General features: G+C 40.1%; 1 protein-coding gene across 5 annotated transcripts in view; it reads left to right on the top strand.

The window, feature by feature from the left end:
- Positions 1-4,251: 4,251 nt before the first annotated feature.
- VSTM2A (V-set and transmembrane domain containing 2A) overlaps positions 4,252-27,166 on the top strand; it is a 39,170-nt gene continuing 16,255 nt past the window's right edge. The window contains exons 1-4 of one of the 5 annotated variants that reach the window (XM_007060608.3): positions 4,252-5,053; positions 7,088-7,254; positions 8,357-8,407; positions 15,456-15,792. In XM_007060608.3, coding sequence (XP_007060670.1) covers positions 4,975-5,053; positions 7,088-7,254; positions 8,357-8,407; positions 15,456-15,792 — 634 coding nt within the window. In that variant the 5' untranslated portion in view covers positions 4,252-4,974. Of the gene's footprint in view, positions 5,054-6,834; positions 6,968-7,087; positions 7,255-8,356; positions 8,408-15,455; positions 15,793-27,166 lie in introns of those variants that run through there. The other 4 variants (XM_027823042.3, XM_007060609.3, XM_043540434.1 and 1 more) reach the window with 4 other exon arrangements.

The following is a 27,166-nucleotide window of genomic DNA, read 5'->3' as shown; positions in this document are numbered from 1 at the left end:
GTGGGGGCGAGCTTCTCACACAGTCCCATGAAAGTGGCTTTTCTCATCCGAAAATTCTGCAGTCACTGCTCATCATCCCAGACTTGCATGACGATGTGATCCCACCACTCAGTGCTTGTTTCCCGAGCCCAAAAGCAGCATTCCACAGTGGTGAGCGTGTCCGTGAATGCCACAAGCTCGCATCATATGCGTTACTTGAGTCGATATCATCATCAGAGCCCTCACTGTCACTTTGGATCATAAGGAATAACTAGACTGCCAAATGTGACGTGCTGGTGAGACTCATCAGCATACTCCTCAGCAGTTCGGGCTCCATTCCCACAGACCGAAAGGGAAGACAGAGTGTGCAGTATAAAAAACATTGAAAGTTGGCGCCAAATGTGGAGAGAAGCAGAGGGATTGCTGGGATGCAAACCGATGCATCACGGGTTGTTGGGACAGGACCCAGAATGCCCTGCAGCCCCCGCCCCCTTCCCACAAGCCACAGTGCCAGAATGGGAAGAGGTGCTCTGTGGGATAGCTGCCCACAAAGCACCACTCCCAATGCCGCTGCAAGCACCGCAAATGTGGCCATGCCAGTGCGCTTTCAGCTGTCAGTGTGGACAGACTGCAGTGCTTTCCCTACTGTGCTCTCCAAAGGTGGGTTTAACTCAAAGCGCTCTACATCTCCAAGTGTAGCATGCCCTATTAGAAATCCTCACCCCTCAGAAGTCAAGCAACAAAGGAATCGTAAGTTCTTCTTAACAGGCATTTTTATTCTTTTCCCACAGTGTCCAAGCTGTGATGGGACAAAGGCTTGGGCATATACCCTCTTCAGTGCTGTGGACGAAGCAATCAACAAAGTCTTTGTTCCACAATGGCTCATTTGGATGCAATAGCCCTTCCTGATGGGCAGGAGATAATACCTCTTGTGAAGTATTTCACACTTGATAATGCTTCTCCCCTGACTGTGGGGAATTTACAGTCTTAGGCTTGGTCTACATTACAAACTTATGTCGGTATAACTACATCGCTCTGCAGTTTGGGAAATCCACACCCCTGGGCAATGTAGTTATACTGACCTAACCCCTAGTGTAGACAGTAGTTTGTCAATGGGATGGCTTCTCCCGTTGATATAGCTACCATCTCTGGGGGAGGTCGAGTACCTATGCCAATAGAAGAAGCTCTCCCGAGGACATAGGCAGCATCTAAGCACTACCACTGGTGCAGCTGCTTTACTGCAGTGCTGTAAATGTAGACAAGCCCTTAGCAAACATTTTTTTTATAATTACAGAGCAAACATATAGTATGGGATACAGACATTAGGGTGAGCCAGACTGGTTTCCAGCTATGCATTTGTCAGTGTTCAGTAAGGCCTGGAACCTTAGCATAAGCTGGCACCTGGTCTTCCAGTGTCACAGCTAGAATCAAAGAAAACTAGATGTTATTAAAGTTGACTTTCCCACAATTTTATTGATAACTTTCCTCAGAAATGAGAAATCTGAGACAGATCAATAAGTAAGATTTTGCACGTCAAGAAATGGTTTCTTGAGGAGGAACCTAATGACAGTTTCTTTAAGAGATGATGGTGCCCTTCCCTTCTTAAGGAGCTGACAATTTTCTCCAACAATAGATCTAGATAAAGACATACTTTGAATGAGATCAATAATTCACCTAGAAAATTCATAATCAATATGAACCTTGAAGTCACTCAGACCAATCAATAGAGGTATGCATTTCTTGTGCTTGTAAGCTGCTTGGGTTAGAGAACCCATCTTTCTATGTGTTTGAACAGCGTACAAGGACACACTGATCCTGAATGGGTGCTACAGTGATATACATATTAAACAATAATTATAATGAATGACCATTAGAAATTGGCTGAAACTGCAATATTCGGTTCCAGATCAATGGAATTTCTGCTGCTAAATCCTTAAGCACTTTTGAAAATGTCCATTATTGTGTGCAGATGCTCCAGCCTATGCACTGAGTGTCCACAGCCCCTCCTTGCCACTTATGCATGTCTGAGAGCCACTCTATTGGCAAAAACATCAATTCCGTAACTCCTCCCACAAGCCACCATCAGTGACCTTCACACCATATTATAGGGGTCAGCATAAAAACCCTTTCTGCAGCACAAGAGGAATGCAGAGACTCCCAGCATATCTGGTCCAAGTAATTCCCTATAGCCCCAATGTGGGATGTACATGATGCAGTTGACTCTGGGCAACATCTCTACATCAGAGTGCATTTTACTCAGACAGGCAGAAAAGGAATTGTTTTCCTATGTGAAACTGCTTAAAGGTAATCATTTCTACTAGCAACATTTGATGACATCATATAACACTATTTCATTGTGTGAATAAAGCAATATACTGACCATAGTCCAAGTTTTAGGATTCTTTTCCCTATTTCAACTTTCTAATAAGTGTATGCTCGCTATAAAATTAACAAGGATAGACATTATTTTGTATATTCAGTAAAGAGTCCCCTTGCTATCATGGTAGCACAAGTTTTAGTTACTTCCGCTATTATAAGACCTTTCTGAGAAATCTGTTTGCTTTCACGTGGAATTGCAAATTGCAAAAATTAAATTTTGTCTGGATTGGAAAAAGATTGCTCTATTTATGGTTCCCTCTTTCCCTCCAAACCAGGTGATGCTGCATAGAATCTTTTTTTCAATCTAGTTTGCATTCAACTTGACTGCTGATAACGTATGTGTAATTTGTAATTTACATTGATGACTGATGACACGTATGTAGTTAAACTGAAGCATATAATCAGTCGGCCTATATTTTCAAAGGTGACTAGGGATTTTTGCAGCTCTCCTTGAGACACCTGAAAGGTGTCTGACTTTTCACAAAATGCTGAGATCCCACCTTTGAAAAATTAGGCCCCTTTAAGGTGTTTCATGTTGGGTACTTAATAACTGAGATGCTCAAAATCACTAGTTCCTTTTGAAAATTCAGTCTCATGGTGTTTAAGAACTTGTTTTTCTCTTCCTTCTTTTTGTTGGCTTTCCTCTGATTTTCGATACATTTATCATGACCTCCATAAGCACAATTAAACCTCTATAGCAAAATAAACCCTTCCAAATTAAGTACTTTTGCTGTATCTGCAGTCATTTCTGAGTATTTATAATGTACTCTTTTTTATTATTATTAAAAACCATTGCTATACTTAAAAGGTGACATCAGTGGAACAGACCATTATCATGGGGAAATATCTCCTTCTGCTACATAAATAACGAGGGGACGTCTGACATTTGTAAAATAAATAAACGTTGAGGTGAAATCAAAGTGATCACTTTTAAAGTTGGAGACACTTTAGTCCCATGGTCAGGTTCTAAACAGTTATTTTTCTTCTGTCAAATGTCTAAGGTAGATATAATCACTTTATCTGTGAGAGACTGGTGCAGTGTGTAAAGCCAAAGTTGCTCCTTAACCATTGTGGAACTGCTGCATTTCCATTGTTTTAAAAGACAGACCTGCCCAACGTTTCACTCAATGGGAAAACAGTTTGTCCATATGGATAGAATGCAACTGTATGGCTACATTTCTTTCCTAACTGGCTGTAAATGATTTTTGTTAAAAACCTGATATGTATGAATGATATAAACGATCTGGCAGTCTGACTACTTGTAATATACCCACTCCGTATCCTGATTGTTTTCGTAGTCTTTGATATCCATGCAAAGGTATTTAGTGTTTCCTTAATGCAATGAATACTTTCTGGATGGCCCTTTCCTATAGGCAGCCAGATATTTTGGTCAGAGGGGTCTTTTTAAGAGTCTTGGAACACCTATTATAGTCAAGTGTTGCCTCTTGACTGCAATATGGTATCATAGTCCTATGAATCCCAGTCGATACAAGGAATGTGCAATGAATACAGTCTGGAAGGAAACATTTTTTATGTAGATAAAAATTTCTCTGTACTATAGATACATAAATTTAACTATGGCACATCAATAGACTGTCAAAGTGTCAAAGTCTGATGATTTTTTTTCTGGGCAAATCACACATACGCATGTATAAGTGTGTATAGGTATTTCCCCATATATATCCTAACATCTTATATAAATACTTGTATCCTATGATAAACTGATTATTTTTAAATCCTGTTAATCTATTTTGGAAAAAAAAGCTGATCAACATTTTGAAATAAAAAGATTAGGTGATCATAGTTATTTGGGGCAGTGAACAAGAAGTTCAACAGCATACTCATAATATTTAACTGTTTTCCCGTAAGCTACATTAGAGAGAGAGAGAGAGAGAGAGAGAGAGAGAGAGAGAGAGAGAGACACACTAAGAAACAAACCACTGCATTGCCCTCTTGGTCTTTGACCGATGCCAGACTGGAGATTGTATCAGTGCAATAAAGGCTCCTGGGTTCCACAATCATACGCAAAAATCGGCTTCATCCAGCATGTTACCCCGCCCAAGTAACAGCAGGTAGAAAGGTATAGAGAACCCAGAAGGCGTGAAGGGTTAAAGGCATCATCGTAGCCATTAGAGGGAAAAGTTGAAGCAATGCAAGCACGGTAGGCTCCTCTCCCTTCTTCCCCTCCCCTTTTCCAAACTCCCCACTTCCTAAGCCGGATCAGCGTTTAGGGAGGGCAGTCATCATCACGCAATCCTGAGCAGCTGGAGCTGACGTTGGACGGAGCTGCCAGGTAGCTGAAAAAAAAAAAGGCAGAGAAGGCAGCTGATACCCACTTTTCAACGATTCTTTTTTTTTTTTTTTTTTTTTAGTCTGGGTCTGGACTTCAAGCATCACAGCGCCCGAGCCAGCTGATCTGAACCCTCAGTGTATTGCAATACCCTCTCTTCCCAAAGAAAAGATTCCACTGAGTAGCAGAATGCTCGCAGTGTCGCAGCCAGGGCTACAGCTGAGAGCCTTTTTGTAAATTTGTGTGTGTGCGCGAGTGTGTGATTCCTTTCTTTGAGGGCACCTTTGGTTTTTGTTACCCTGATGTGACTTTTGCTTCGCTTTGGAATGATGGGGATCTTTCTGGCTTATGTTGGATGCGTTTTCTTTTCCGTTTTGTATATTCAACAAGGACTTTCTACCCAAGGTAAGATCGCGCTTTGTCAAATGTGTGTGCGTGTGTGTACTCCCTAAAATCCGAAGCAGGGCTTCCAAAAAGATGCAGAGGGAAATATAGATTCCAAGCCTTAGAAATTACAAACAAGCAGCAAAAGAGGGGAGAAGTTTACCCCTCGTGAGAATTAAACCGACTGCTTATCCTAGATTGCAAGGAGGAAAAATGAGAAACAGACAGACGAAAATGCTGTGTGTATATTTGTAATGAATGCATACATACGCGTGCTTGGGCTGTGTGTCTATATATGCTTACGGCGAATACCCACCCAGACATACATAACTATTACATGCACACATAATATAAGATGGCTAAATCGTGTGCATCCATTAAATATTGCAACCTATATAGGATCTGGCTCCCTTTCCACTCTTTTCCGTGTTCCTCAGTCTCAGCCCTTTGTTTCCCTTTAGTGGCTATGTATAGATCTCAAAAAAGATCGACTTCTTTGAAGACCCCACTGAAAAGGGCGTCTCGCATTCCAAGCAGCCCCAGCTCTGCAGAATCCAGTTGCTTGGGACTTTGAGGGCTGCAGTGATCATTTCAGCACCTAGGACAGAGCGTCTCAGGCTGCCCGCTGAACGCTGCATCATTTCTGCACAGGCAACTCCCGTCTTGATATTTTTTTGTTTAGCACTGACCAGGGAGGAGAACTTCTTTCCATCCCTGTGCATGCAGAATGAAGAGTCCCTTTGCCCGTTAACTAGCTGAATAGCTAGCACTGACTAAAAATAATGTCGGGGGGCGGGGGGGAGGCACTGCAAAATAAAAGAAATAGCAGCTTTATTATGCCTCTATTTCATAGTACAAGTGTTTAGAAAGCAAAAGGTGGTTCAGTATATTTCCAAATCACCCCACAAATAAACTTCAAATAACGAGCTTGGACGCATTAGGGATAAAGGGGAACACTGCAAATATTTCCTTCTAAGCTTTGTCAGCCTATAACAACACACAGCTTGGGACTGGATAACTGACTGTTGAATTCTTTGAGCAATGGGTCTGTGCCTGTCCAGTGTTTCTTAGATTTGAACCAGAAGGCTTATTTATATATTTTTCTTTCTCTGGCCAGGGTGGCGTCTACAAGATTTAGCATCAAGTTTGCTCAATTTTTAAATGACCTACACACGAGCCCAAGGAAAATATAGGGAGGCTCGATGGTGACTTTTAAGAAACATTGGTGTCTTGCATTGTGTACATTTGTAGGAATTTTGCTCAACCGTAGAATGGTGTTGTAAGATGGGAGTAGTCATATTTAAAGAGGTGGGATGTTTGTTCGCTTTGGAAAGTGAGTCTGCTAGGATGAAGAATGATAAGAATCACTGTTTATTCGTTTCATTGTGCGAGCATGAATTATCATAAAAGAATACGTGACTCAGTTAATGTGTTTGAAACGTGCATTTTGATGCGTGATCATAACCCACCTCTTAGCACATTACACATTCTGAATATCTATTTCAGTTAACCCCATAGTGTTTAATCATTCACAAGGTATACCCTCACCTAGCAAATGCAATCCATGAGGGGTGCTGATTTTCCAAATTGCCTTTCACTGAAATCCCTCAGTGTGTTTGGTGAAGTACTGCGTCCCACCCAGGGATTTTGGATCTAATTATATGTAACTTTCTTAACCCAGGGGAGCGATCAGAGGGGGTACATTAGCCGGACTTGAGTACAAGAGCGGGAGTTGTGCGGATTGGGGAAAATATGTAAATGTGTGAGACAAAGCGGGGAGGGAAGGAGAAGGGGGGGGGGGGGGAGAGAGAAGGAGAAAAGAGATGGGGAAAGGGAGTGAGAAAAGATGTGGAACAGAGAAATGGGAACGATACATAGAAAGGGAGACTAAATGAGGCAATGAGCAAATGGACAAGGAAACAGGGAGGGGAAAAGGTAGCGAGAAAGAGAACATGAAAAAAAAAAAAACAGACGAAAATGGGGGGTGAGGAGAGCGGGAAGAGGAGAGAAGAAGGAGCGGGAGATCCCAATAAGCTGTTTGCGTTTGTTTTGCAGCAAAATTCACCGAGTTCCCCCGAAATGTCACAGCCACTGAAGGGCAGAACGTGGAGATGTCGTGCGCTTTCCAGAGCGGCTCAGCCTCCGTGTACCTCGAGATCCAGTGGTGGTTTCTGCGAGCAGCCGAGGAGCAGGAGGCTGGAGGCGAGGTGACGGGCACTCAGGTACAGATGCGCCTCCACTGGGCTTCCCCCTCCCCCTCCAAGCGGGCAATCCACCCAAGCACGCCAAAAGGGGCGGGGAGGGGGGGTAGGGAGGAAGTGGATTTCGCCTAAGGCTTAATGCTACCCATGAACTAACCCAGCAGGCTGCAGGGAGAAATGCCCACCCCAGGGGATGGGATCTTCGGTGCCTGCCACTCCCCTAGCTCAGCTTCACATTTTAGGAAAGCGACATGGATTTCTCAAGCCTGATTCTCTCTTCAAACAACGCATATGTTAATACAGTTGCTGCTTGCAGGACTGTATTTCCCCAAGGTCAAGATACTACAACAATCCCTTATTAGCCATTGGGGCACTCGCATTTGTAAGTCTAATTCGGGGGGGGGGGGGGGGGGGAGGGGAGATGCCGTTATTGGGGATGCACACCTTCAAAACAAACAAACAAACCATAATTGTAGCCTTCCAAGTCCAGCGTCGAGGACTGTTTTCTGGGGAGAACCTCGGTTTTTCCCCCCTTGCGTTGTTTCTGGTTGATAGTTACACTGAAAAAGATTAAACATCCTTCTAATTGGAATCAGTTTAGGATTTCAGGACAACCAAACAAGCATCCACTGGGCTCAGTCCTTACTTTTGTAAAGAAAGGGGAGAGGGAGCTCTCCCTTTGCCTTGAACATTTTCCCTGAGATCGGACTGGAAAAAAAATTCATTGTCTCTAACATTTTAATCCTCCTATGCCGTCCACACGAGTTTTATATTAAGGATCCGTCCTGAAGCCTGATCGTAATAGGATGGAGAGTGACAGTTTAGTCTTACGAGAAGACGCTACGTATCTGTCCTCCTTTTCAATACAGTGTTTTTTTCAGTGTGCCACAATCCCATAATGCTGGCTGCCGCAATAGCACTTGCATAGAATTGAAGCTAAATTCAGTCTGTTCAACTCTCCCAATGTGGTTCTGCCTATAGGTGGCACACTCAGCATGCAAGTGTTCTCGGGGAAAGGCTGGCTGATACAATCTGCTTCGCGTTAGTGGTTATTTTGCACAAGGGCCAGTAGCCCAGCACTGCACGGCAACAGCTCCTTACAACTGTCATCCTTTCCCAATAGGTGGAGCTCTTACCAGAGAGAGACTTGGACAATGACGGAACAAAGATAAGCGTAAGTATTTGGGGGGGAAAAAAAATAGAGAGAGAGCATTCCTACATAGTTCATTACTTTACATTTGCCATCAATTTAACATGCACCCAAAAGCCTGTGGGCAACCAACTAATCACAGTCATGGAGTTTACTTTAGTTTCTCTGTCCCCCCCCCCCCCCCCCCCCCCCCCCCCCCCCCCCCCCCCCCCCCCCCCCCCCCCCCCCCCCCCCCCCCCCCCCCCCCCCCCCCCCCCCCCCGAGGCTGGTTACAGGATGAGAGAGACTCAGAAAAGATGCTTTCCTAGCCCTGTACACATTATCACAGAAACAATACAGCCCCGATGGGTTCATTAAACTGCATTGGTACAGATTTCCTCAACAAAAGCAAAATAAGGGTCCAGGGCATGCTTGCCCCAAATATTCCTCATCCTGCAAGGAAAGCTGGATCAGTTTCCTCCTGAGCACTGCTCCCCTTTTCACCTCACCCCAGACCTACTTTCCAAGACCCTGCAGAGGGCTCTCCATGGGGCTGGGATCTGCCAGGGGGGAATGGAGCATGCTGAAGGTGGGCAGTGGTTTAGGCACACTTTGGGTAGTGGTGAAGGCTGGAGGTCCCTGTACCAGTGCCATGCAAATCACCCCCCTCCTCCCAGAAATCCTGGGACTGTACAAGCTCTGCTTTGGAATCTCCTCTTGGCGGCAAGATCGCTCCCCCTCTCCTCCTTTTATGATGGTGCTGGGGGAGCCCTGTTACCACAGTTCATTGGAGTCATGGTGACAGGACAAAATGGAGGGGATGCAGGGCTGACAGAAGTACATGGATTTCCTTTGGCTGGCCCTGGCCATCTGGGGATCCATTAAATTGATGGGTGCACCCTCTGGCTTATTCAACAGGAGAAAAGCCCACTATGCCCTCTTCCACTCTGCAAATGGAGCAACTCCACAAGGTTATTCTCACCTGGCACAGAGTCCCACCCCTAATTAACCCCTCCTGTGGGATTGACCCCTGGGGAGCTTGATGCAGTCCCAGAATTCTAAATGAGGAATAAATGCTGAAAGTTTGCCCAGAAATGGCATATCCCTTCAGCTGAATATGTAGCTATTTAAATGGGTGATTTCAGAAATTAGTTAAAGCTGGCAGAGAACAGACATTGATGCTGCTGAGAGGGCATCTGACCTGAGAAGAGTCAGGATGCAGTTCTTCCTGTGTCAATACCTCTATTGATTTTATTGGGTATGCTCTCTCTGTGCCAAGCCTGCAGGATTGGACTCTATCTCCCATTTGGAGATTAAAGTTTTTACACAATTATGTGCCCTCCCCTCCTTGCTACCAGACCTGATAGCAGGGAGGGGAGGGCACAGTAGCTTTTCCCCTCTTTTGCTGTCCCTGCACTCAGAGGAGCTGAGGGACTTCTCCCTTCCAATGCCCCAGAGATTTAAGGAGATAGGACCATTGTTCATTCTTAACAAATACTGCAGTGTACACATCTCACATGATCTCCAGAGGGATTTTGCCTCTCAGACAGAATCCATCTTGAACTCTCACCGGGGCAGTGCAGCCCGACACAGGCACAATCTGGCCCTAAATCAGCAACAACCACATTAATCAGCAATATAAGATAATCATGTATGTTAAAGCCTTCACTCCCTTCTTCTCTGGTGCCTACATGTAATTAGCCAACTAATTAATGGTAGGTTGAAGGGCAGTTGGCTATAGTTGAAGAGACATTTTAATGTATATACATTATATCAAACACTGTACGTATTTTGACCACAGCCCCCTCACTCACATTTCCTATGTTGCTTGTCACCTTACCCTGTAAGCCCTTCATGGAATGGACCGTATGTTCCGGTGAGGATTGATGGACCCCTGATTTGGACCTTTGTGCACTATTGCAATAGAAATACAACCATTAACAATAAACTCATTAATTACTCAGAACATACTCATTCAAAACTCCCACCAAAGTCCATAGAAATGTTGACTGAATAAGAACTACAGGATTTGGCTCATCTTTGTTACAGTTCAGGCCTTTCACATTATACTTGTCTCTTATTATATGTGTCGATAATTAAAGCCTGGCCATTCTATTATACAGCCCAATATATTCATAGGCTTGTGTAATGATATTTTATATTTGTAATAAAAATGTTGTCTACATTACTTTGGCATTCTAAATCTACTGACTATAAAAGAAGACTACTTTTTCTTGGATGCCTGAATAGAATTCCTATTAGCATTAATGGAATGTATCCGTACCAAATGGAGAATAAACCGTGAACTGTATTTGATAAATCCTTATCAAGAGACAGTAACATGTAGGGGCTGGGTTTTTAACAATGCTGAATCTCACCATTTCTGGTGATCAATGTCCTAACAGATAAAGCACAATGTGGGACATGAGCTGTTGTCTGCTACAGACTACTAATTCACATTATGCAACAGGATGACCATCTCCTTATCAATAATACGTAGGAAAAAAAGTTGATCATGGGGGACTTCAATTTGAGTGACTGGCAGCATGAGAACTCCAGCATAAGCCATCACTGGAATTTCTAAACATTATAGATGACAATGTCCTAAATAAGCCAATATAGGGAAATTATATATTATAGCTTTACCTAACAGATAAAGAGGAACTGATCACAGAACTAATATTTATTTATTTATTTATTTGTTTGCTGGTCCGAACGTAATTCTTCTTGCACATTTTAAATGTGATCAAGTCATGATGACTTGTACTTAAGCTACCATTAACATATATATATATATATATATATAGTGCTTTAATATAGCCAGTTTCACAAAACTGAAAACAATTATGAACCAAATCAGCTGGGAGAAAGAATTTAATCAGAAAAATGTGATGATAATTGGGAATAATTTAAGTATACCTAACTAGATGCGTCAAAAGCCACAATCCCACAACTGAAGAAGAATGTGGTGGTTAAAAACAACAAACAACAACAACAAAAACCCTACCTGTTTTAATGGGAAATGAAGACAACTATAACAAATAAAAGAAACAAAATATAACAAATGGAAGAAAGGAGAAGTTGATAGTCAAGAATATAAATCAGAAGTTAGGAACTGAAGAAAATTGGTAAGGGGGAAGCCAAAGGACATTAGGTGAAATCTATGGCCAGCAGAGTTAAAAACAATAAGGAGTTTTTTCAATGTATTAGGAATAAAAAGAATTCTGACAATAGTACTGTTCCATTACTGGACGGAAATGCTAGAATTATCAATAATGATGCAATTGTTCAATAAATATTTCTCATCTGTATTTGGGGAAAAACAGATGATTCAGTCTCATCATATGGTGATGACAACACTTTTTCCATTCCACTAGTATCTCTGAAGGATATTTAATAGAAGCTACTAAGTTAGACATTTTAAAATCAGCAGATCCAGATAACTTGCATCCAAGAATTTTAAAAGGGCTGACTGAGGAGCTCACTGGTCTGCTAATCTTGATTTTCAATAAGTCTTGGAGAACCAGGGAAGTTCCAGAAGACTAGAAGAAAGCTGATGTTGGGCCAATTTTTAGAAAGGGTAAATAGGATGAACTGGGTAATCATAGGCCTGTCATCCTGACATAGATCACTGGAAAGCTAATGGAATGGCTGTTAAGGGTCTTGATTAATGAAGAACTAAAGGAGGGTGAAGTAATTAATACAAATTGACATGGATTTATGGAAAATAGATCCTGTCTACCTGGATATCTTTTTTTTTATGTTTGTGTGAGATTACAAGTTTTGTTGACAAAGGTAATAGTGTTGATATAAAATACATAAATGTTTGTAAGGTGTTTGACTTGGTACCACGAAACATTTGATAAAAAAAACTAGAATATAAAATATACAGCACACATTAAATGTATTAAAAAACTACCTAACTGATCGTTTTCAAAAAGGAACCATAATGAGTGGGTCTGTTTCCAGTGGGGTCCCACAGAGATTGCTTCTTGACTCTATGCTATATAATGTCTTTATCAATGACCTAGAAGAAAACATAACATCATCACTGTAAAGTTTGCAGATGACACAAAAACTGTGGGAATGATAAATAATGAAGAGAACAGGTCTCTTTTTCAGAATGATCTAGATCATGGGTTAAACTGGGCACAAGCAAACAATATGCATTGTAATATGGCTAAATGTAAACAGATACAACTGGGAACACAGAATGCAGGCCATACATACAGGATGGGGAACTCTATCCTGGGAAGCAGTGACTCTGAAAAAGATGTCGTGGTTGTGGTGGATAATCAGTAGAACACGAGCTGCCAGTGTGACACAGTGACCAAAAGAGCTAATGTGATCCTGGGATATATACACAGGGGAATCTTGAGTAGGAATTCAGAGGTTATTTTAGCTCTGTATTTGGCACTGCTGAAACTGGTGCTGGAATCCTTTCTCCAGTTCTGGTGCCCATAATTCAAAAAGGATGTTGATAAATTGGAGAGGGTTCAGAGGAAAGTAACGAGAGTGATTAAGGCATTAGAAAACATGCCTTATAGTGATAGACTCAAGGAGCTCAATCCGTCTAGTTTAACAAAGAGAGTATTAAAGGGTGACTTGATTACAGTCTATACAGGTGTGCTGGAACAATTTTTATAGTGGGGGTGCTGAGAGCCATTGAACCAAACTGTAAACTCTCTATATAATAGAAACCACTTCAAGCCAGGCACCCCCAGCATCCCTAGTTCCAGTACCTTTGAGTCTATAAGTCATGTATGGGGAACACATATTCAATAATGGGCTCTTCAATCTAGCAGTGAAAGGTATAACGCAATCCAATAGTCAGAAGTTGAAGATAGACACATTCAAACTGGAATAAGGTGTACATTTTTAATGGTGAAAGTAATTAACCATTAGAGCATATTACCAAGAGTCATGGTAGATTCTCCATCACTGGTAATTTTAAAATCAAGATTGGATGTTTTACTAAAAGATCTGCTATAGGAAATATTTTGGAGACGTTCTGTTGCTTGTGTTATACATGAGGTCAGACTAGGTGATTGCAGTGGCCCCTTCTGGGCTTAGAATCTCTGAATATATAATTTGGAAGAGGAACACTATATAATTAAGCATGCTCTCTTTGCATTTTAAAATTTAGAAATGGCTAAAGAGAAAACAAATTCTGCACTCAATTACTTCTCTACAACACCATTGACTTTGCTGATGTTGCATGGGGATTCATGAAGGCAGAATTTGGCCCACAGAGACAGTTTACATGCTGACTGCCCTTTCCATTTCTTTTTATTGTTTTTTTTTTATAACTGGATCAGTATAGGTGTTATATTGTTACTGATTAAGTTTAACTATCCAGCACTTTCTGTGGATTTAATGTTGATTACATTATGCTTGAAACATTTACTTTATACCGTGAGTACAGTTTGCCATATAAAATAATTCATATGGAGTGTTGGAAACAATAACATTGTATGCTTAAAAGTTTATCACATTTCTTGCTGCTGTCATGTATCCACAAGTTACACAGCAGGTTGGATAAGGGCTTTGCCAAAATGGGGACTATGATATGTCAAGCTGTCAGGAACATTATGTTGCATAATCATAAATAACACATACCTGATTGCAGTGTAATACTTTTCCTTTTCCAAGATCTGTCACATCTTCATTATCCGAATGTTTCTCTACTGCATATTGCCTTTAATCTTCTGTATTTACATGAAATGAAGCTACATTTGCACCTGAATTTATATAACAGATATAGGCAGCAGAATTAAGGGCACTCCCTAAAACTCATAGCTTTCAATGATGATGAACCCTCAAACTGGCTTCCTGTTAGGGTAATCCATAAATGACAAAGTGTTCTGGAATCACAGATATAAAGTAATATACACTTAAATATAAATGACTATATGGAAAGAAGCGTACAGGGGGGGAAAAATCTGCTACTTTTGCTAGTGTTTCTTGGTACCTTTCACTTATGCGTAAATTGCAATGTCTTGTTATGTCTTCAAAAATAAACAATTTGTGCTTTTAAATTAATTACACAAGGTGAAAAATGCGTTATGCTGCCTTAGGATAGCAAAGGTTACATTGCATGTCTTGGTATTAGCTGATGCCTCACAACATAACACAGAGTATGAGCAATTTTCTATTGTCAGATCACTGTCACAATATTTTAATAAGCACATGCTTCTATAAATAAAAGGGGGGAAATTGGCTACATGTCACCAGATGCCTCATCATTACTGTTAACAAATGAATGCATAAAGCCTTGCACAAACCTGAAGGAGACACATTTAATGTCAAGTGGTACTTTTTAAAACAAGGAAGACTACAAGATAGCCTAATAAAGTGTTAAAGAAATGTAAACATTGGCAAACATCTTCAATAAGGCTGTTAATGCAGTGGTTCAAAATCTCAATGATTCAATAAAGTTATCTAATTGGAAAGGTTTAACCAAAGAAATACACTATCAGCAGTTTCATGCAAGAAAGCTCATTAAGAATGCTCATGATCTGAAAGAATTAATTAAAGAGCATAGGAGACTGGGCTGTTTGTCTGAGGCCAATTAACATTTCAGAGCATACCATCTAAGCAGATTTGTAATTAAGTCACCAGTTGTCCATATGCCTACAGAAAGCAAAATTCATCTTTGGTGTAACTTCACTGAAATAAGAAAAATTACACCACATTGGTTTGGCCCATGGTCTTTTAGGGTATGTTATATGGCAGTTAGACACTTCCAGCCGGCCTCTGCCAGTTGATTCAGGGTCGCAGGGCTTGGGTTTCAGGGCTGTTTAATTGAAGTGTAGACTTCCAGGATCAGGCTGCAACCTGAGCCCTGGGACCCTTCCACCTTGCAGGTCCTAGAGCCTGGGCTCCAGCCTGAGCCCAGAAGTCTATGCTGCAATTAAACAGGCCTGCAGTATGAGTCCTGTAAGCCCAAATCAGCTGGCACAGGCCAGCCCCATTTGTCTAACTGCAGACATCCTCTTAGGATAGCTGCATTCTGTATGTCAGTGTATTCTTCATAGAGAAAGAATATGAGAATGGTAATGTCTGATATTTTTTGTTCCTGGAAAATTTGCAGACAGTGAAAGTACAAGGGAATGACATCTCCCACAAGCTGCAGATTTCAAAAGTGAGGAAAAAGGATGAAGGCTTGTATGAGTGCAGGGTGACAGATGCCAACTATGGAGACCTTCAGGAATACAAGGCTCAGGCATTTCTCAAAGTCAATGCTAACAGCCACTCTCGGCGAATGCAGGCCTTTGAAGCATCCCCAATGTGGCTGCAAGATATGAAACCTCGCAAGAACATCTCAGCAGCTGTTCCCAGTAGCGTCCATAACTCTTCCAATCAGCGTCTGCGCTCTACCACCAGCCCCGAAGCAGCAGCTAAAATCCCAAAACAGAGTCCACAATCAGGTATGGTAAGCATTTTGAGCATTTCAATGTCTTGCTAACCAGCGTGCAACATGAGGTTAACCCAGACGGGATCACTGTGATAGGGAAAGGTTGGTGCCCAATATATACATATATATGCTAAGAATAAGTAATTGAAACTAAATATTATGGGAAACATTTTCAAAAATGTGTAAGAGGCTTAGGAGCCTTAATCTCATTGGAAGTCAATGGGACTTAGGCGTCTAAACCCAGATCCTCAAACATATTTAACACCTAACTTCCATTGAAATCTGTGGGAGTTAGGTGCCTACGGATGTTTGAGGATTTGGGCCCTAGTGCCTATCTCATTTCTGAAAATGGGACTTAGACTCCTAAGTCACATAAATGCTGTTGAAAATGTTGCACTGTTTATGCTTTAGGAATGGTTGCACAGAGAATATGTATTTGCCATTTGTCAGTCGTCAGACTGAAGACACTAACATGGTAATGCCTCATTTTCTGTCACACAGAAATAAACCTCTGTTTTATATGGAAGTTATGAATAACCTACACTGGAGTGAGTGTTTGCCATCTAATATACAATGGTGAATGCTACAATTACACAACAGTGTGACTCTCCACTGTTACATGATAGTGATGGTGAGAGTGAGGAAATGAAGAAATAGAACACACAAATGATCAATACAAGCTCTTTGGAAATGCAAAACGACCAAAAAAAAAGTTTTGAAAAGTCAGCTGTGCAAGTTAAAGCTTCTGATATTATCTCACATGACCTTTTCTTAAACTAACTAGGGAAATATAGCCTACACAAACCTACAACACATGGATGTACTACTGGTTGGAAAAAACATTCTTAGAGAATAGTTATCAATGGTTCACAGTCAAGCTGGAAGGATATATTGAGTGGGGTCCCACAGGGATCTGTTCTGGGTCTGGTTCTATTCAGTATCTTCATAAACAATTTTGATAATAGCATAGAGAGTACACTTATAAAGTTTGCAGATAATGCCAAGACGGGAGGGGTTGCAAGTGCTTTGGATGACAGGACTAGAATTCAAAATGACCTTGCCAAACTAGAGAAATTGTCTGAAATTAATAGGATGAAACTCAATAAGGACAAATGCAATGCACGACATTTAGGAAGGAATAATTAATTGCCCAAACACAAAATGGGAAATGACTGCCTAGGAAGGAGTACTGCAGAAAAGGATCTGTGGGGTATAGTGAATCACAAACTAAATATGAGTCAAAGATGTAAAAAAAAAAGGTGAACATAATTCTGGGATATATTACTGGCAGTGTTGTAAGCAAGACACCAGAAGTAATTTTCCCTCTATATTCAGCACTGATAAAGCCTCAGATGAAGTACTGTGTCTAATTCTGGGCATCACACTTTGGGAAAGATGTGGAAACACTGGAGAAAGTCCAGAGAAGAGTAAGAAAACAATTAAAAGTCTAGAAAACATGACTTATGAAGAAAGATGAAAAACAGGATTTGTTTAGTCTGGAAAAGAGAAGACCGAGAAGGGACATAACAGTTTTTAAGTATGTAAAAGTTTGTTATAAATAGGTGGGTGATAAATTGTTCTTTTTTAACCACTGAGGACAGGACAAGAAGTAATGGGCTTAAATTGCAGCAAAGGGGATTTAGATTAGACATTAGGAAACATTTCCTAAGTGTAGGAGTAGTTAACACTGGAACAAATTACCTAGGCAGTTTGTGGAATCTCTATCACTGGAGGTTTTTAAGAACATGTTAGACAAACACCTGTTAGGGATGGTTCTTAGTAATACTTACTCCTGCCTCTTTGCAAGGTACTGGACTAGATGAACTATTGAAGTCCCTTTCAGTCCTACATTCCTATGATTCTCTGGGTTACTTCCAATTTACCAAAAGAGAATGCAGTTGAGCAAGGCACTTAAGCATGTGCCTAACTTTAAGCATGTAAAAAGAGCTGCTCAAAAATTTTCCAATTGAATGTTTTGCCATCAGAAAATGTCATTTAATTGAAACAGAAACTTCCTACGGAAATGTGTTGATTTCCAAAGAAATTCCCTTTTGGGAAATAAAATGGGGGTGGGGGGAGTATTTTGATAAGTCAATACAATCCACTGTGACATTTTTGGAATGGAATGTTTTGATTTTTCATGTCAAAATGACCTTTTGTTTGGAAATTTATTTTCGTTTATATTGTAAATATGTATGTGTGTATATATATATATATATATATATATATATATATATATATGTAATCTAAAAATGTCAAAATTGAAATGCAATGTTTCAATTTTATTGAAACAAAGTGTTTTCATAGATACTAAGGTCAGAAGGGACCATTATGATCATCTAGTCCAACCTCCTGCACAACGCAGGCCACAGAATCTCACCCACCCACTCCTTCGAAAAACCTCTCATCTATGTCTGAGCTATTGAAGTCCTCAAATCGTGGTTTAAGGACTTCAAGGACCAGAGAATCCTCCAGCAAGTGACCCGTGCCCCATGCTACAGAGGAAGGCAAAAAACCTCCAAGGCCTCTTCCAATTTGCCCTGGAGGAAAATTCCTTCCCAACCCCAGATATGGCAATCAGCTAAACCCTGAGCATATGGGCAAGATTCACCAGCCAGATACTACAGAAAATTCTTTCCTGGGTAACTCAGATCCCACCCCATCTAACATCTCATCACAGGCCATTAAGCCTATTTACCATGAATATTTAAAGATCAATTAATTACCAAAATCACGTTATTCCATCATACCATCTCCTCCATAAACTTATCAAGTTTAATCTTAAAGCCAGATAGATCTTTTGCCCCCACTGCTTCCCTTTGAAGGCTATTCCAAAACTTCACTCCTCTGATGGTTAGAAACCTTCGTCTAATTTCAAGTCTAAACTTCCCAATGACCAGTTTATATCCATTTGTTCTTGTGTCCACATTGGTACTGACCTTAAATAATTCCTCTCCCTCTCCGGTATTTATCCCTCTGATATATTTATAGAAAGCAATCATATCTCCCCTCAACCTTCTTGACATGATTGCATTTTTTCCTGTAAATTTCATGTCACAGGAATTTTAGAAATCCTTTGTTTTCATTCAAAACAAAACTAATTTCAAAATCACAGAATTTCCTTCAGATAAGAACCTGAAATCCTCGAACAGCAATATCTGTGAGTAATTCTACTTAAGTCAATGGGACTAGTTAGAAGCTTAAAGGTAGACACATACTTAAGCACCTTGACCAGAATTTGGACGCAGCAGGTAGTCCATTAAACTATTCTGGTAGCATTACAGGTATAAAAGATTCACTAATTCAATAATTTATCCAACATTTTGCCTTATAAGGGCTGTGTCCTGCCAGTGATCTGGATGCAAACCTCTCATTGATTGTTACAGGCATTCCAAAATCAAAATAACATTCAGTCATAGCTCTGAGAGGGCAAGACATATGCTTATCTTCATGCTTCAACATTTTCTCAAAATGATATTTATTGTAGGCCAAGTACAGACAGTCCTAAGAATAAAGTATTAGTAATTTAATCTCTTACATTCATGTGTGGTTTCTGATGAAGCAAAGTTTCATGCTCCATTCACAAAGCCAAATTCACCTACTGAGGAAAACTGACTTTCACTAGTACTGATTTTGACTCAATATATTGTATGTTGATTTCTCCTAATCAACAGTCAAATGCCATAATGTAACTGACAGTGGAGTCTGCACCAATAGTTTAACTTTTGAGGCTCAAGATTGATTTTCCTCATATTGAGAAGACTGGGGGCTTAATTTTTACTTTCAATCTGATTTGGTGATATTTTAGACCCACTTTGAATTCATTTTACAGAGGTGTAAATGCCTACAGAAGGTATCAGGCAGTGGAGAATTTGGCCCACATGTCTAGTGATTCCAACTGAGGAAGAAGAAGCATCCAGTTTTGGGACATCAGAATGGCAGAACAGAGATAGTAGTCATAGGCAGGCACATTGTGTATGATCTTTCTTACTAATGTAATTAATCAACATGTGTCTGCCCTAATTTCCTTATGTGGTTCAAAAGAAAATCAATCTCTTTTCCCATATTTCAACGTAGTGCTCAAATACAGAAACTAGCAGGAGACAGACATTTTCGTGTTTCATTCAATTTTATGCAGTGAAGGAACCTATCCTAGGGAATGGAAACATTGTTAAAAATTAAAATATACCTGCATAATTCAAATGTTTGTGATTATATTTCATACAATGGGGTAGACTGGGATATCTTTACTTTTGTTGAGTAGTACCTTGACATCAGTGGGACTGCTTGCAGAATAAGGTTTCACCCAGTGTGTCAGAATTTAGTCCAGTATTAGAGTTGGGGTTGTATTACCTTATGACCAACATTAAATTTTCTCATTGCATTGATCAGCACATTGCAAAGAAATCTGGGTCCTATAATTACAGGAAAGAGACTTGGGAATTAGGAAATTTTAAATCTATATATTTTGCAGGGTATAGCTATGAGGTAGGCAAGATCAGTTCCTTCTGATTGTATGATGTTTTCGCCGTACAATTTATATTGGAAAGGTAGGCATCACTCTGTTGAACTCTTTCACTGCTCATGTTCACCCAACATTCTTTTAAGTGTCAGTTTTCAGTTGGCAATAGAGATCTAAAAAGTACCACTAGAGAATAATTTCTCAACCCAAGGGCAGTCGTTAACATAAAAAAAAAACATTTGCCAGCTATTACCATTTTAAAGTACCCGAGGTTACCATAATTTCCCACTATACTCAGGAGAAAGAATATTTGTGGTAACTGTGAGGGAACTGTATAGCAATGGTTGGTAAATGATAACTTTTTGATGGCTTATTCTGTATGTATAGTTTATGGGCTTTAATATATCTCTGTGGCTCTTGTATATCTGTTATTTACCTCACAGGATGTTGTGAATCTTAATTCATAAAAGTCCACACATCACTGTGAAATGTTTAAATAAAAATGCTATATAGACTTGCAAAGTATTCTAGTTATAGAAACAGATACAGAATAGACAGAGAGAGTGTGCACCAGAAAGAACAAAAACATGTATTCCACACCAAAAAAAACAAAACAAAACTGAAGAAGTATTAAGTTCTATTTTAAAATAAAAACAAAACAGGGAAGCAAAAGTCAGAGCTGTCATAGTTTGACCCTTTGATTTCATATGCCTGGGCTGCTGCAAATGAAGTTTGCCATCACGGCATAACAGCAGTCTGACTAATATGACAGCCTAATATGCATATATTCAGAAAAATGTCTTATGTAGGTGGAGTGACAGACATTTTCTCTGCATAATTCATAAGAGTGTATCATATTCCAAAGGTAATACTACACATTTCATATATCACAAGGTCTTGTAAATATAGGTAATGGTATAATTTTCTAGGGGCAAACTGTGAAATTAATTTGGTCCTATGCAACATTCCCTCTAATTTTTGACAGGCCGTGTGTGCAAAAAATGTCTTCTGTTCAAATTTTTGTGCTTCTGTTCAAATTTTTGTGCACGCGGTGTTTCGCCATGTGCATGGGGTTTAGGATCTGTGTGCATGCATACATGCGCACAGCTTAGAGGGAACAGTGGTCCTATGCAAAGGGGAGCCAAATGAACTAGAGGGGACTGGGCCAGATTTGTCGTTTCATTGCTGTAAATCCAGGGTAACATCACGGACATCTGTAGAGTCATTCTAGATTTACACCAGTATGGCTGACCCACTGAAAATGTGTGCATCCCAGATACTACTCCCATTCCAAAAATCTGGGACAACATTCAAAACCATTACCTGCAGCTCTGTTTTTTCTCATTGAGTCTGGGCTGACAGATCACAAAGAGGCCACAGCTACAGATAAAGAAATCATTTCAGGCCCAAATTCTGACTGCTTAAATTCAGATTTCTCAGAATCCTAGGAAACCTGTGTGCTTCTCAGGATTCACTAATTCAAACACAGAACTGGCTACGTCTTAGTAACCCTTCTGCCATCTTAGAAAAGAGATATCTGAGGAGCAACTCCTTTGATGGCTTGGGGTTCAGTATGTAACCTGGGAGGGAGCAAGCAGGGGAAGATGGGTCTTTGCATCTTGTAGCACCAACTGAATTCCTTGAATCAGGAAGACCCACAGCAAACTTCAGTACCAGGTAGGAGGACAAAGGGAGGAAATTATAACATTATTGGAATCTATTGATTCTGGTAAATGGATGTGCACCCCCCCCACCCCCAGCCATTTGGGTCTATTTAGTCTGTAGTTCTGAATCTACCAGCTTTGAATGCAAGACACACTTTTATGCCCAGATTGTAGTGTTATAGAATATTCACCAACATTTTTTTCTTTCTGTCTATATATTATAGACTATATTATCATATATAGACTGTCTATATATTATAGACTATATTATATATAGTCAGCCTACAAAAAGCCTGCAGCCTTCACTGAGGTCACTGGCAAAATTCTCACTGGTGTCACTGGGAACCCCTTTGGGGATGATTTTTGGAAGTGTTGAGCATCCACAGTGCCAGCTCAAGTCAACATATCTTTGGGTGCTCAGCACTGCAGAAAATCAGGATCATAAGTATTTGGTGTTTAAAATAATAAAAAGTTTCAGAGTAGCAGCCTGTTAGTCTGTATTCGCAAAAAAGAAAAGGAGTACTTGTGGCACCTTAGAGACTAACCAATTTATTTGAGCATAAGCTTTCGTGAGCTACAGCTCAGTTTATCGGCGCTGTAGCTCACAAGAGCTTATGCTCAAATAAATTGGTTAGTCTCTAAGGTTCCACAAGTACTCCTTTTCTTTTTTTAAAAATAATAAAGAGCACCATTGGTTTTGTTTTCCTTAACCTTTTCTAGATCTATTTAATAATTCCATCAATAAGATAATGTGTAGGTAATAGGCTATCTACTATCTATTACAATTAGATATCTTTACATACCATAATCTTTAATATTTTTTTTACTTAAAAGGACTTGCATATTCAACAACAATTATTTTTCTGATAACAACAATTATTTTTAGTTAGTCTCAAATAACAGAATAAACTGTGAAATTATTAGTTGATACTCAGTAAATGTGAACCTCAATCTGCAAAGTGCTAAATGCCTTCAGCTCCCATTGTTCTCACTTGTGATGCAAGGAGCAATAATGATATGAGAAAACAAGAATGAGCAACAGAGGAGAATAAACACCTCTCTCAATCAAGGAGTGATGTGACAGACTCCAAACACTTCTACACACTCTTTTCTATTAAATAAAGTGTGGTCCAGGGAATCATATTTTTCTACTTGAATGGTATACCTTGATCACCTTCAGCACTCATATAGATTGAGATGATCACAACACGTCTTCCATTCTTCTCTTATCTTGGCCTTCCTTCCCCATGTGTGGCCATGCCTTTTCACAATAAAATCTTCCTATCTCTATGGAGGTTGGCTGAGTGGTCATTTCAGTTCCCCTGGGTACCACTCAGTGACAGCTGCAGTCCATTGATTGTCAGTGAGCCTCGCTATATGACCAGCCCATCACATTTGATTATACCTGCTTTAAATGACTGTATACCATTCATTTTGACTAAAGCAAAGCAGAATGGTAGATAGTAATTAAAAAAATTGATAGAACTGTCTATACATTGTATTATAAAGCTGTATCTGGGGTGAGATTATTTTTGTTCCAAGTTCTACCTTAAAGTAAATTTTGATGACAAAACTTTGTTAGGCTGGGATTTTCAAAGGAAAGGAAAGGAGTTAAGTTGCTAACTTCCTTAGTGTTCTTTGAAAAACCCAGTTTAATTTATTTTGTATATATGCCTATTCCAGGCTTTGGGCACCCTGGGGGCAATCCTAGTCCTATTGAGGTCAATGACAATACTCCCGTTAACTTCAGTGAGCCAGGAATTCATCTAATTTTCTAAATGTTCTAGTAATTACAGGGCTCAGTCCTGACAGGTGGTGAGCACTGTGACCAGATCCCATTAAACACATAAGCACATGTTTAACTTTAAGCACCTGAGTAGTCTCACTGAAGTCAATGAGCGTATTCACATGCTTTAAAGTTAAGCACATGCTGGATGTGGGCCAAAGCGCTCAGCACCTTACAGGGTTGAGTCATATAAGAGGATTACTTTTCTGAGGCAAGCGTGGAGAGTAATATTAGTTGCTTTGTTCTGTGGGCTGAGCGCTGGGTAGTTGCCTCCCCTAAAGTCAGCTCAGTATGTTGGGGTCATAGTAGAGCTGAAAATGGAAATGTTCATTTTGAAATACCTTCCCATGCTCAGAAATTCATCTCATCCTTTCTGTGACTACAGTACTATTTACCAACACACACCTATATTTAGATCTGTCCTATATATGTACATACCACATTTAGCGATCCATCTACCTAACTAGCTATAGATATTGCCATGTACGTTCTTAAGCCTATCGCTTAATTTTTAGTCATTTAAAAATGCTTTAACCTCTATGGGTTGCCTCGCATCCAGAGCCAAACATGATAAATTTCATGGGGGAGCCTCTGAGAAATCTCCTTAGCAGAGGGAGCATAGAGCAAATAATTCAGTTCCACATGTCTGGTACAACTGCTAATTAACCACTGGGAAGAATCCACATAGGTCATGCAGTTTTGTTTGTCTGTTCATCCAAATTACTTCTCATTGCTGCTCAGTCTGGTGCATTGCACCGGGACATTGGAAATGGCAGGGCATGTGATAGAACGCTCTTAGAAAACAGATGGGGTTTCCTTGCTTCAGAAACCATCCCATTTGTTACCTGACAAATACACAGCATTTTTGCCTGGTTTTGGATGTGAAACAGGGAACTTCCTTTCTCTGATAGAAAAACCCACTCCCTTCACAACGGTTACAATGTAAAATGAATGGGCCAAATTCTCTGTTGGCTTAAATGGATAAAACACTACTGAAGTCAATAGAGTTGCATCTGCTTATGCTAACAGAGAAGTAAGCCCCTGTAAATGGCTAATGGGGGTGAGAGTGGAAAGTCCTGGCTTTTACCAGTTCATATTAGCTGGGGAGGCATAACAAGCTGGCTGGGAACTGAAAGAAGAGAAAGAAAGACAAAAGAACACAGCTATTTGGAATTATTTCAGGATTAATTTTTTTCCCCCGGATGGAATCTTTCCTACACGATTCACTCTGAAAGCTTAGCCCTGGTCTGCTCTAAAACACTGCAATCTTAGTAATTAGTCATTCTCTGAGATTTTTCATTGGACTAAATAATTCACAAGGCATAGCAATGCTAACATCAGATACCCTCCTCTGGGTGTGAGTAGTAGCTATAATAAAAATAATTAATCCTAGTTGGTTGTTTAGAAAGTTGGATGTCATTTGAAGAACATATGAGGATCTCTCTCCGCACCATGCACAGGGTGTTGGGTTTTTTCCCTTTTTCATTTGACCATTTCATTCACAAACTGTGTCTGACACACTTTGTTTTTGCAATTTGCTAGAGAGAGAGAGAGAGAGAGAGAGAGAGAGAGTTTGTGTGTGATACATCTCATTGAAGTTTGACCCCCACCTATCGGTAAATACTACTTGCCTGCAACAAAGCTGTCTAACATAATGAAAAGAGTTAAAACACAAAAGTGAAAGATAATGGCCACAGACTGTATTGTAGATACTACTCATACAGACTCTACATGCTCTGCAACAGTGACCAAAACACAGTTAGGAAACTATTTTGTTGCTGCTGTTTCTTCTGCTGCTAATGCTGTTATTACCTTGGCTGCTATTGTTGCTTCCACACACAGTGTCACTGGGGAAACTGTCCAGTGAACTAATGCCTGCAGAAGAGCAGTGCCCATTGACACAATGAAAAACAAAATACACTGCTGAACACTGCAATAGATCTACTGTATTCCCCCTCCTCCAATTCCCCGTGCCACTGAACAAAATGTTAAAATGATAAGATTTGTTGGAGAGAAGGAAAAAAATTAAGAACTGAGGAAAAGGCAGTAGGTTGTCACTAAATCATTAAGTGCCTGATTCTCAGCTGATGTAGGCCCATTACCTTAAATGGAGCAATGTTGATTTATACCAGGTCTTAAATATTATAGTACTCTATTTGCCTGAATCTTCATCTGCTGAAATAAGAGCTCACACTTTTATTTATTTCTTGAAATATATACAAAAATATATGTGGGTGACCATGCTATGCGCTAGGTGCCTACCACATAGAATACTGGCAAAGGCCTGCCCATGGTTCTAACCACCCCTACCCTCACCGCCCTGGGGGAAAAAGTAAAAAATAGATGTAAAGGGAATGGTAGAGAAGCTCAGTGATTTAGAATTTGTGGGACGATGAAATTAAAACATTGAGAGAAACACTCTAGGCCTGATTCTCCCATCACTCGATTTTGACACCAATACGACTTAGTGGATTTTCATGGAGTTACTTCCAATTTACACCAGTGCAAATGAGGGGACAATCAGGCTAACCACATCTAAAAGATGAGGCTGAACATTGCCAGCTGGGTGCAAAAGGTGATATGTAGCATAGAGATTTCTCTGTAATGAGCAACAATTCTTCAGTGTCTGTGACACACACAAGCTTATTTTTGCAGATGTTCTTTTTATGGAAGTGCTTCTGGAACACTTGTGAGATAGTATTAGGGCCAATCCTAGTTAGGATTTTATATATATATATATATATATATATATATATATATATATATATATATATTTAATAATTTTTTTTTGAGGAATGGATGAGTGGTATGTAGGAGAAGGGGACTGGTGCAATTAAGTTTTGAAATGTGACTCACATTTTTGTGGATAATTTGAAAGTCTGTTAACCAGCCAGAAGCTGTATTGTTATTTTGGGTTTGGGTTTAAGGAATAAGAAGGTGTGACAGCCATGCTTATTTAAGATAAAGTTTGAGAAGCTGATCAGCCATACAGCTGTCAACAATTAAAAATGTCAGTTCAAACAAATTCTAGGGCATTGGTAATCAAGCAGCATTAAAGCACTGGTTTATTCCTTTGTCTATCATGCATTTTAAAAAATGTCAAAGATACTTTAAGACCACTGTTCCCAGTGGGGAAGCAAAGAAGAACACTGTTCAGTGCACAAGGAATCAAATATGAGTATTCCCAGAACATGCTGCCAATGTTTTCCAAATATTAGGAGTAAGTACCAATTTACTGTTTGGGTTTTAGCTGGACTACCAGAGCCTGCAACCTGCTGTGCCTATTCTTACCAACACTGGATCTTGCGCTCCTCCTGAATCCAGTGTGAGTAACCAGCAGTAACATTTCAGAGGCCTGTATACAAAGGCCCCTTATATCTCAACCCTTTCCCTGAAAAGTATTTACTCACGCAAGTAGACTGTTGAAATCAATGGGAATAGTCATATGAGTAAAGAATATTCAGTGTGAGGAAAA

This window comes from Chelonia mydas, chromosome 2 (genome assembly GCF_015237465.2).
Source record: "Chelonia mydas isolate rCheMyd1 chromosome 2, rCheMyd1.pri.v2, whole genome shotgun sequence".
NCBI lineage: Eukaryota > Metazoa > Chordata > Testudines > Cheloniidae > Chelonia > Chelonia mydas.
The sequence above is the reverse complement of the archived record's forward strand: the minus strand, read 5'-3'. Positions and strand labels throughout refer to the sequence as shown.